The 12,771-nt window shown below is 38.7% G+C and overlaps 1 protein-coding gene across 1 annotated transcript in view; it reads left to right on the top strand.

The window, feature by feature from the left end:
* Window positions 1-442: 442 nt before the first annotated feature.
* Window positions 443-12,771, top strand: part of SLC24A5 (solute carrier family 24 member 5) — a 28,510-nt gene continuing 16,181 nt past the window's right edge. The window contains exons 1-2 of the mRNA XM_043985077.1: window positions 443-582; window positions 3,978-4,157. Coding sequence (XP_043841012.1) covers window positions 462-582; window positions 3,978-4,157 — 301 coding nt within the window. The 5' untranslated portion in view covers window positions 443-461. The remainder of the gene's footprint in view (window positions 583-3,977; window positions 4,158-12,771) is intronic.

Here is a 12,771-nt window from a genome sequence, read left to right as displayed (position 1 = left end):
AGATCCATAAGGTCCCTAGAATCTGGGGCAACCACCTACGAGTGGGGTACACCCCTGGCTGTTGCACGTAGAAAAGAAGAACGAGACTCCAAGAGATGAAGTATCATAGAGCTAGTAAGTGGAAAAGCCTAGATTCAAATCCATACCCACTGACTCAAAAATCCGCTCCTCTGTATGCCCTAAGAGGACCACAATACTAGGAAAGGCTAGAGGTCAGACTCCTCCTTCCATAAGCTATTAATCTACTAACTTCTCTGCTTTTTATCCCTGCTCCTGCTGAAGTCTCCTGACCAGAGGGTGAATGGACCCAGCCAGACAGCCAACCAGCATCGCCCCCCTAACACACTGGCCTGGCTGAGATATGCTGGGGGCAGGGTACTAGGCAGGAGACTTGCCTCACATGATTGAGCTTAATCCTCTTTGTCTCTTCCCACAGCACAGAGCATCCAAGAAGCAGGGAAATGGAGAAGGGAGCCAGCCTGAGGTACTGGAGGAGGCTCGTGCTGCTGGGAATTCTCTGGACCACAGCCCACCTGCCTCTCCAAGGGGCTTCCCATCCGCAACGGCTCCCGAGGGACACAGGTAGATGTCTCAGCTGTTTCTGCTATTGTCTCTCCTCTTGGCTTTGCCCGGGAGGGGATTGCCTTTTCACTGGGCTCATTTCATTTCATGCTTTTTGGTGCATTTGTTCTAGTTTTTAATCAGCTTGAAATAGATTAAATGGTTTTACTTTCCTAGGTGGAGCCTCAGAGATACCCCAGGAAAGAGTGGAGAACTCAGGGAGGAGGAGGGTTAGTCTGAATTTGGCTCTTACGTCCTTTCTTCAAAGATCACCCACCCCATTCACGCACCTGCAGACCTTTTCTCATGGGCCAGTCCTTTGTAGGAAGGAAATTCTGGTAGTAAAATGGGTAGAGTGTCGGTAGAGTCTGGACATAAATGGGACTCAGGGAGGGCTCCTGAGCAGGGCTGCTCTTCTACTGAGAAATCTTTTAGATTAGGATCTGCATATAATACCAGCAGTAAAGAGATGTGGAGAGGTGGGGAAGTAAGGGGTGATTCCCTTGCTTGAATTCGTCCTATGTCATTAATTCCTTTCATAGAAATGTCTTCACCTGCCACAGTCCATGGACCAACTCGAATAGAGACTTTTGTCAAATGATTTAGAGCAGGAAGATAACTTAGAAGTCATTGAGTCCAAACCCCTCATCTTCCAGATGAGGAAACAAGCCCAGAGAGGTGAAATAATTTGCCATGTGAGTAGTAAGTAGCCAAGCTGGTTTCTAGGGTGATTTCCAACTCTAATACTATGCTCTTAGATTCATAGATCTCCAGAGACAGGGATCTCAAAGGCCATCTGATCCAAGCACATCCTTTTACAGATAAAGGACTGCATTTTGGCTAAAGATAGGAATGCTATGTACACCTTATTCTCAGAGGCAGGATTTAAATCCAGGTCCTCTCCTTCAGAGCCAGGTGGGAGGGATCTTTAGAGAGATAAACTAGCTCAGCCACCTCAGAGCCCAGTCTGAAGTGAGACATCTTGTCAAGGATCATGAACAGAGCCATAACTAGGGAATTTTGTGCCTGGGGCAAGTGACACAAACTGCTGGAGATGGGGGGTGGGGGGGTGGACACAGCCCTGGTAATGGAGAAGTTACACAAAGCATGACCTTAGTCATAGGAGCAAAGAGGAGGTAAGGAAGCTGGAACCTAGGTGGCCAAGTGGGTAACACTCTGGACCCCGAGTTAGGAAGACCAAGAGTGTGAGCCCTACTCCTGACATTTCCTGGATGCTTTACCCTGAGTAAGACACTCTACCTCAGCTACCTCATTTGTAAAATGGTGATAATAATAGTATTTACCTTACAGGGTTGTTGTGAGGATTAAATGAAATTAATAAATGAAAAATACTTATATCTGTGCCAAACTTTGCAAACCTTAAAAAGAATAGGAATATTAGCTATCATTATTATTTACCATAATAATAACACAACTATATTTACATATAAATATACCTACAAATGATCAGGAAAAATTAAGAACATAAATAAACGTGATATAGCTAGATGTTAGATATTTACATAATAATTACATTTATATCTTTTATATTTAATATATGACATGTTTTATCTATTCTATCATAATGGTATATTGAGATATTTTGCACATCACCATATATATGTCATATTATTATATGTTTATGTAACATAAACTATTATTTATAAAAATAAAACATTTATATAACATTTCATGTAATCATATATCTACAAATATATAATTTATTTAACATGATTATATGCAGTATATTTTATTTTATATATTTATGTAATATCTGCATGTGATTGTATATTTTAATATATTGTATAATAATTATAGCTGTGTGTTTGATTTTATATATTATATAACATTTTATATTTACATAATATAATAATTACATAATTGCATTATATAGTCATTATATATTTATATAATTTAAAGTAATTATTCTCCTCATTGTCATAGTTGTTATTTTGCTCAAATCTATGATTTCATCAGTGCAGGGAATCCCAGTGAGGTGACTGGCACTGATGTAGATAGGCAGCTATTTTTCAACTTACAGTCTTAAAGACTTGCCCAGGCTCCCATAGCCAGTGTGAATCAGAGGCAGGTCTCAAAATCAGGTCTTCTTGACTCTGAGACAGGTTCTCTATCCTTTATGAAACACTGCCTTTCATCATTATTATCAACACTAATAATTATGATAAAAATTTAGAATAAAGTATTAGTATAATCTAGTGAAGAGAGGAAGAATGGTTTCAGTCAAGAAGATCTGAGTTAACCCTGCCTCTGACACATGCTGGCTGTGGGACCCTGGGAAAGTCATTTAACTTTTGGTGTCTTATCTTCTCCCATTAGATTGTAGGCTCCTTGAGGGCAGGGACTACCTTTCTTTTTTTTTATATTTGTATTCCCAATGCTTAGCATGGTGCCTGTCACATAATAGGGACTTTAAAATATTCTTTGACTAATTGATGACCTCTAAGTACTCACGGGAAACTTTCTAAAAGTAGAAGTTGCAGAGCAGTTGAAGCTCTGCATTGAGAGAGGAGGGTTCCCCACCAAGGGTTTCCCTATATCAATGAAATCACAGGTCTGGAGTGAAAAAAGCACATTATCATAATCGCAAATACATAATTATAACTCATATTTAAATAGCACTTCAACGTTTACAAAGTGATCTACATATGTTATTTCATTTGACCCAACAAAAAACTCTGAGAGGTAGGTGTAATGATTGATGGTCCTCATTTTACCTCCTGAAAGAAGTTAAATAATTTTCCTGGAGTCACACAACTAGTCTGAGGCTAGATTTGAACTCAGGTCTTCCTGACTCCACAGCCAGTGCTCTAGTGACTGTTACCTAGCTGCCTCTAGAAAATCTAGTGTAATCTAATGTAATCTGATCTGATCTGATCTGATCTGACATGACATGGTTTGATGAGATGAGATGAGATGGGATGTGATGTGATATGACATGATGATATAATTTCTTTTCTTTTGGGGGGGGGCAATGAGGGTTAAGTGACTTGCCCAGGGTCATACAGCTAGTAAGTGTCAAGTGTCTGAGGGTGGATTTGAACTCAGGTCCTCCTGAATCCAGGGCAAGTGCTTTATCCACTGTGCCACCTAGTTGCCCCCAACAGGATGATATAATTAATATGTGATGTGAAATCATATAATACAATACAACATAATTCAAAATAATATAATAATATAAAATACATATAATAAAATACATGACATGAGCATTATGTTTTATTACAAATAAACAAAACCAATAAAAATGCCTACTTTTACTTACCGTATCAAAATAATAACTTGATACCTTTTACTTTTTGCAAAAATCTTTTAATGGTTCAAAATATCTTTTCATAAACTCATGAGTGGTACCTAGTTGACACACACTATTCTTGTTTTTTGTTTTCTTCTCTTAGAAAACAACACCCAATGTGTCTTTGCTCCATCATCGGAATTTCCTGAAGGATTTTTTACCAAACAGGAGCAAGCAGATGGAGGGATCATAATTTATTTCCTAATAATCCTTTACATGCTCATGGCCATATCGATCGTCTGTGATGAATACTTCTTACCTTCTCTGGAAGTCATCAGTGAATGTAAGTGCTGTGAAGTTCTTCCATCTGGACTGTTAGGGTTCCCTAGGGTCACTCTTGGAGAATCTTTGGAAAATCTGATGAGGTCTCAGGGGACCTTGTATATCAAGTACTGGCATGTGGTCTTCTACATTACAGATTGGCATAGATAATACTAACGAGTGCACAGCACTCCTGCTTTATTACATTTATTCAGTATATTATTACACATCACCAGCAGCTTTGCCTTTGTCTCTCATGGTATGATAATGAATTTTCTATAAGATCTTCAAAAAACACTGACCATATTTATTAAATTAAGGAATGGGGATCTATGTGTTAGACATTTTGTATTTTAAATGTAGAAAATTTTGAAATTTTGAAATTATATCTTTAACATTAAAAATTAAACAAGTGAAATTTATGTCCACAGATGAAGAAATTGACACTCAGGTAAGTTAAGTGACTTTCCAAAGATCACACAAATAGAAATAATAAGAGTCAATATTTGAACTCAGGTCTTCTGACTTTAGAGCAGGGATGTGCTAGAGTCAGCTCTAACCAGCTTGTGAGAGTCAACTGTTAAATTTTCAGTGTGAGCATTTACACTTCAGAAATCCATAATCCATACAAATCAGGGATTGATTTATTGTTTTATTGGATGTTTAGATTTGAGAAAGTGTTAATAATAAATTAAATGTAAAAATGTACCTATGCATTTTTTCCCCAGAGAGCTGGGTTGTTAAAAAATAACCAGTATACTTCTGTATTGCTCTAGAAGGTTCTGGAATTGAAGTCATCACCAGACTGGAAGCCAGGAGACTTGTAGGCATACTACTACTACCACCACCACCACCACCACCACTAGTACTACTATCACCACAACCACTACTACTACCACTACCACCACTACTACAACCACAACCACCACCACCATTACTACTACTACTAATAATAATAATAACTGGCATTTGGATAGTGCTTTAATATTTATAAAGTGCTTTGCATTCATTATTTCATTTGAGCCACATAACAACCCTGCCACGGAACCAACTGGAAGGCATCTAAGAGATAACTTAGTCCAGCCACTTCAGTGACCCAGCCTGAAGCAAGGCATGCTGGTTCTGGACAAAGACATAACTAGGAATTTTTGTGCCACAAACTTCTCTGGAGGGAAAATAACACAACATGTGACCTGCCTTGAGCTGCAGTGGGGGCAGGAGGGAAAGAAACAGGACATGGCTGGAGAGGTGCTCTCCTCACCCTATCTTATAGTTAATATCTTACTAATTAGGCACTATGGTCTGTGTTTTTTCTATGCTATTATAAGATTGCACCATCTAAATTGGATACCCTGGGCAAAACCCTGCTTATCTCACTATAGTTAGGGCTCTACAAATGGCCATAGGTTAGTCCAACTGTTGGACTAATCACTGAGGTCAATAATACTTAAAATCTGCTACTGCTGAACTTTTAGCTATTTGGCTAAGCTATGGCTGGTTAGCTGAGCTGGTTAACACAGCATCACTTCTGAGCATGCCCAATGTCATGGATCATATTTTCCCATGGACCAGTTAGCTATGCTATGTTAAAGACAGCCTGGAGGAAATGAGTGGAATGAGCACTGGGCTCCATGTCAAGAGCATCTGGATTAGAATCTTACCTTTAGCGCTTAACTAGCCATGGGCTAAGACTCCTCATTCATAAAATGGTGATAATAATGTCTGTACTTGGGGCAGCTAGGTGGCGCAGTGGATAGAGCACCAGCCCTGGAGTCAGGAGTACCTGGGTTCAATTCCAGCCTCAGACACTTAACACTTACTAACTGTGTGACCCTGGGCAAGTCACTTAACCCCAATTGCCTCACTAAAAAAAAAAAATAATAATAATGCCTGTACTCCCACTTCAGGATAGTGTCATGAGGCTCACATGAGATTATTTAGATGAAGTGCTATGCAGACTTTAGAACAATATAACTATCAGCTATTCAGTGGTCCTGAACCAGCCAGATGTTTTGCAAGCATTTTGGTTATAAGGGAGACTGAGTAAGAGAGGTTTGATAGATATAAATATAATACTAACACTGGCATTTTAAAAAAGCAAACAAGCTTACATACATTGGTTATTTTTCTTTGACAACGTGTATGATTATTTTAACAAAAGTACCTATTTTAGTTATAATTAAATAGGGTTATTAGGTTTATAAATACCTTCTTTCCACAACTGTGAGGCACAAATCATCCCCATTTTACATATGAGAAAACAGGCTCAGAGAAATACAATGACTTTCCCATGGTCTCATAGCTAGTAAATGAAAAAGCTGGGTCTCAAACATAAACCTTTTGAGTCTGAAACCAATGTTCTTTGCATCACACCAAATGGTATCATAGGATCATAGATAGAGAGGTAATTGAATCAGGCCCCCTGGTTTTACAAGTGATGTCCTGATGCCCTGATGAAAATCCAATAAGAAGTTAAGTAATTTGTCTAAGACCAAAGAGCTAATAAATGTCATTCAGTATTCAAATTCAGGTCTTCTTGACTGGAGTCTAGCACTCTATCCATTATAGCAGTGGTTCTCAAAGTGTGGTTTGAGGACCTCTGGGGATCCCTGAGAACCTTTCAGAGGGTCCACATAATCAAATCTCTCTCTCTCTCTCTCTCTCTCTCTCTCTCTGTAGGGCAATGAGGGTTAAGTGACTTGCCCAGGGTCACACAGCTAGTAAGTGTCAAGTGTCTGAGAATGGATTTGAACTCAGGTCCTCCTGAATTCAGGGCCTGTGCTCTATCCACTGCACTACCCAGCTGTCCCCTCAAATCTCTTTTAATAAAAAGACTAAGATTTATTTTATTTTTTTTAATTTTTTTATTTTTTAGTGAGGCAATTGGGGTTAAGTGTCTTGCCCAGGGTCACACAGCTAGTAAGTGTTAAGTGTCTGAGGCTGGATTTGAACTCAGGTACTCCTGACTCCAGGGCCGGTGCTCTATCCACTGCGCCACCTAGCTGCCCCTAAGATTTTTTAATGTCCATTATAATAAACACTGATAGATATAATCCACATAAACTCTTTGAGGGATGAAACCTAGATAAACTCTTTTGGGGATACTAAACAATTTTTAATAGTTTAAAGGTCCTAAGACCAAAAAATTTGAGAGTTTCATCAGTATATATATATATATATATATATATATATATATATATATATATATATATATATATTTGGGGGGGGGCAATGAGGGTTAAGTGAATTGCCCAGGGTCAAAGAGCTAGTAAGTGTCAAGTATCTGAGGCCAGATTTGAACTCAGGTTCTCCTAAATCCAGGGCTGGTGCTTTATCCACTGCGCCACCTAGCTACCCCATCAATACATCATTTTAACAAAAAATAAATGATTACAACTCCATGCTTAATGGAAACAACCCAGGAAGTTACTCATCCTGGTCACAGACAAAGATAGAAAAACAAGCCTTTTGACAATTTCACAATTTTTTCACAATTTGCAGCAAATTAATTCAAAGGTAAAATATCAATCAATAAATATTTATTGCATGCTATGGGCAAGCCTTTCTACTCCAGGCACTGTAAAGAGCAAATTCTTTCTCTCCCTGAAAAAGAAACTACAGTCAGTTTTTGCTTAACATGGACAATGGGCAGAACATAGAACCTCCTGGGGCTTCAGATTCTTTATTATTCAAAGGAGAGGGAAGGTTGGATAGAGAGTCTCTGGTCAGCTCTAGTTCTAGGATTCAAAGGTCTCTAATTTCCAAGTGTAGAGAGCCACACAAAGAGCTTTGCCAGTGAGTTATAGTCACACTTTTACACTATTGTCTTGGGACCTTCTTGCAGATTTCCTTTCTTGAATACATTTCTAAATCATCAAGGACAAAACCCTGTAGTATTCCAAGAAGGGCATGGTTGTTGCCCTTTGAAGACAGACTAAAAAAAGATTAGTAACTTTCATCTTGGAAAATGAAAGCTGAGAGGGGGTATGATCAAAGTCTACAAATCATGGTTAGGGAGGAGCAGAAAATCAAAGGGTCATCAGAAAAAGGTAAGTTTAAGACATATGAAATTAAATTCTACAGTTATCCCTTCCCCATGACAGTTTCAATATATCACAGGTTGGCATAAGAAATTAAGTGGGAATTTTGAAGGAGTTGTGTGGAAGCTGCAGATGACATAAAAAGTTTAGAAACTCAGAAATTTATAAAATATATGTATAGTATTATATAATATCAATATATTTTACCTTTTAATACCATAATAATTTTGACTTTTCTGGCACAAAAGGAGAGACAAAAAAATTTCCACGGATTTTCCAGATGTGTACTGTGTCCCTAACTCTGTGATGTTGAAGGGATAACTACTTATTTGTGAAATTCATTCCCTTACTTGATTTCAAATCAATAGAGCAGTACTTTGGATTTCAAGGGACAGGGTAGGGGAAATTTCTTACCCAACCAGAAGATCAGAAGATGGAGGTTTCAGTTTTCCTATTCGTGGTTAGCCATCTGTAACATGTACTCTCTGCAGAAGCCCTCCGTTTGCAGGCCAATGTCAAAGTGCCAGTTCATGAGGGACTGCCCCCTGGACAAAACTTTCCTCTCTCCCTTTTCTATATTGTTATTAACATATTGTTAGTTAGCATAGGGTATTATATTCTGTTATTTTTGACTGTTTCATCAAGGAAACACCCCGTTTCTTGAAGAAACAAAAGGGGGACTGTAATGATTGATGCCACCTGCTGGAGACTTCCTGTAGGAAAGCTCCACCATGAGGAGAAGGCCTCTGAGGGCAAGACCATGCGGCTTTTCTTTGGCATCAGGAAGTGACGTTGGCTTGGGGGAGGAAGAGGGGGCAAGGCTGGGGCTCTCGCTCTCTTTCATGTGGACTCTGATGGAGAGTGGAACTAGAAACGCACTCTCTCTTTGATAGATAGATGAATCTAGGCCTTTCTCTCTCTCTTTACCAAATTCTTATTCTCCTTAATAAATGCTTAAAAGTCTAACTGTTGCTAAAGCTTATGATTTATTGGCGACCACTCATTAGATATTTTAGACAGACTAGCTAGAATTTTAGACCCTTACACCACACAAACTTAACCCTCAAGATTTTCAGAAAACTCCTCAAAAAGTCTTTTATACGATTCCTGTCCCTCTCTCCTTCACATGCAGATTATTCTTGCCTTCCAAAACAAACTTCACCAATTCCAATTCCAGTGAGATCCCAATTCCACATGAGTAGGACTTTTTATGCCCTTAGGTAACTAGGAAGGTGTATCAAGAGAGATAGAGGCCAATAAAGTCCCAGGGACTAAAAGGTGTTGCCTTTTAGAAAAAAACAAAAACTAACCCCTGTTTTGGAGAAAAAGGTAAATCCTGGTCTTACCGTGTGTACTTTTTTTTAGCCCTTTCCCAGTTGCTGGCCACTCACTTTGTCCATTCCCTAGTTGCTGGCAATTCACAGTGCCCATTGCTTAGTTGCTGACCACTCACCTTGTTTCTAGCTCTTTACTACCACAAAACATGGTGCTTGAATATTTAGTATATATTGGAACTCTATTTTTGTGACTATAATTAGAAACTATAATTCTCATTCCATAATGTTATCTTAAATCCTGTAAAGACTTTTTAAAAGAAAAAATTAAGTTTTAACAAAAAACATTAATTTTAAAAATCTAATAGAAACAAGGAAAATAATTTCAGCTTGTCATCTTAGTGATTTTTCCATGTTTCTAGGATGGAAATACAGATTATAACTCTAAGCTGAAATAGCTACACTTGAAAAAAATAAGGAGGGAGTAGGCATGGGTAGCATTTGGATAGCTCAGAGTCTGGGTGAATCGTTTGGTTATTGATCCTTGTGAAATTTATAGAAGATAAGCTTTTCTGGAGAACAAAGAGACTAAGAATAGTATTTCCTCCCTGCCAAGAGGACACTCATCCTCCCCTTAAGAGTTTCTCTCGTCTCTCATCTCTTTTCTGTCTTTTCTCTTTCAGCGTGATTGAGATTCACTTGGATGACCTCTAATTTTACACAGGGCACAAGGAGCTCTCAGTGCATTCTAACTAATTAAGCTGAAAGGGTCAGTAGGTACACAATGCAGTCTAATGGTATAGGGGTTGGCATGGAAGGCAATATAAGGGTCAGAGAGGGCAAGGATGGTAATGCAGAGTCAGGCTGGGCATTCAGTTAAGCCAAGAGAGCAAGCAGGCAACCTGGGGTTCCAGTATGCTACTAGGAGTATGCACCAAATAGCATTGAACAAACAGCATTAAAAAAAAATCTTTATAATGTTGTTTTCACTTTAATAAATGGGGAAATGGTTCAAGTTCAAATGAAAGTCCATAACAATTGTAATGCGTGTTAGATTTGGAAGTGTGGGGGGATCCTTTTCCTTTGCATCCATGACTTCGGGAGTCTGGTGTGCATAATGGTTCAGATAAACAAATTTATAAAATCAAACTGCAAAGTGATGTATGTGTACATATATATATATATATTTTTTTTTTTTGCAGGTTCTTCTGGAAATTCTCAAAGCACTTTAAAATTTGAAAATGTTTTATGGGGCAGCTAGGTGGTGCAGTGGATAGAGCACTATCCCTGGAGTCAGGAGGACCTGAGTTCAAATCCAGCCTCAGACGCTTAACACTTACTAGCTGTGTGACCCTGGGCAAGTCACAACCCCAATTGCCTCACCAAAAAAAAAAAAAAACCCAAACAAACAAAAAAGAAAAAAGAAAATGTTTTACATAAATCATCTAATTTGATTCTCCTAACTCCTAATTCCATGAAGTAAGAATTATAAGTATTCTTGTCCCCATTTCACAGATGAATAAACTAAGACTGAGTGAAATTAAATAACATACACATGGTCACTGAGACACTGTCAGAAGTGAGATTTGAATCTAGATCTCTCTTGACTCTGAGGCTAGCGCTGTCCTAACACCATTTCTCTGAAGTAATGAGTTTCTTTTAAGTAACTGGACTAAGCATATGGCACCTCCCAAAGAAACTACATTGAAGGGGACAATGCTGATTTAGATATATAAATTCTGGTATGTTTGTAAATTTTTTGTAAAAAACCAATTGCATTATAATCACACCTTTAAATCACATCTCAAAGAGGATACCAGGCACAGTGACCACAGAATTATCAAAACAAATTCATGATTCAATTAGAGATAGAGAAAAACAGAAGGATTAATCTGTTGTGCTACCCAAGGTAGAGGTCAGTGTTTCAAGACATTTAAAGAAGACAGAAACCAATGTGTTCCAGAGTTCAGAGACATTAGAGTTTATATCATAGACTTAGAATCTTAATACATTACAGCTTATTAATGTGTCTATCAAGTTTAGACATCTTCACTTATATACAAACACATGCAATGAAAAACTGGGTGAGCTTCTTTCTCTCACAGAGAGTGAAATGAACAGAACCAGAACAATTTATATGATGACCAAGATAATAAAAAGGAGAGAATTCTAATTAATGTAGTGAGCAATCATCACTAGATTGATGATGAAGCCTGCCTTATAACTCTGCATAGAGGTGGTCCTCCCACCTCCAATTAAAGCAAGATCCAAAGATAGCAATAAGCTTCTTCCTTACTCTCCCTTAAAGAGAACACAAGACTGTGAAGAGAATCATTCCTATTCAGATGTTATATATCCTGAGAAATGACCCTTTCTTCAGAAGTATATATCCAAAAGACCAGGGCCAGTTACTCAGAACAAAGCAGATTATTTCATAGCCAGCAATGGATGAAGATAGACCGCTTCTGATGTAATCATTTTGAATTTTAATTGTCACTTTTCTATGTTATTTCTGGTTGGGCATTTGCTTGAACTTTGTTACTTAATCCTGCACTTCTAATTTCATGGAATGTCACTTGGGTAGAGTATATATGCTGCTGTGGGGTATATAGGGTGGTCAGGGAGGACTAGCATCTCTGGTGGGAGAGCTTGCTGAACTCTTTTCAGGACTGCTCCTCCACCTTTGGTGTCGACCTTCACCCAATCCTCATCTGTGGCTTCAAGAAGCTGTAGCATGGACTGTTGCCACACCCCAGTAAAACTGTTTTGGCACACAGGCTAAACAAGCTTCAGAATAACTGACAGGCCTCAAACTTTCAGTGAGTTAGAGGGACGTCTACCCCAAGCATGTGAAGACTTCCCCCTAGACAGAATGGGAGGAGGAGAACAATTTGTTCCAATGGCCATGAAGGTATCTAAAGCAGATGCTGGGGAGCACTTAGAGCTTAGTCAGACATCAAAGATGTCAAGGTCAGGGGCAGCTAGGTGGCACAGTAGATAGAACACTGGTCCTGGAGTCAGGAGGACCTGAGTTCAAATCCAGTCTCAGACACTTGACACTTACTAGCTGTGTGACCCTAGGCAAGTCACTTAACCCCAATTGCCTCACCAAAAAAAAAACAAAAAAAACGATGCCAAGGTCATCTGAGCCATCACTAGTCATCCTTATTTTTGTGTTCTCACTGGACTTCGATGACTCTGGAAGAGAGAGTGAGGCTGACAACTTTATGCAACCTTGCCTCACTTAAATACATTCATCCATGCATCAAGGCATCCACCCCATCATGTTATTGGTCTTCTTTGAAAACAAAGGACAACAACA

The sequence above is a fragment of the Dromiciops gliroides genome, chromosome 2 (assembly GCF_019393635.1).
Source record: "Dromiciops gliroides isolate mDroGli1 chromosome 2, mDroGli1.pri, whole genome shotgun sequence".
In the NCBI taxonomy this organism is placed as follows: Eukaryota; Metazoa; Chordata; class Mammalia; order Microbiotheria; family Microbiotheriidae; genus Dromiciops; species Dromiciops gliroides.
Note: the sequence above shows the minus strand (reverse complement) of the source record. Positions and strands in the feature narration are given on the sequence as shown.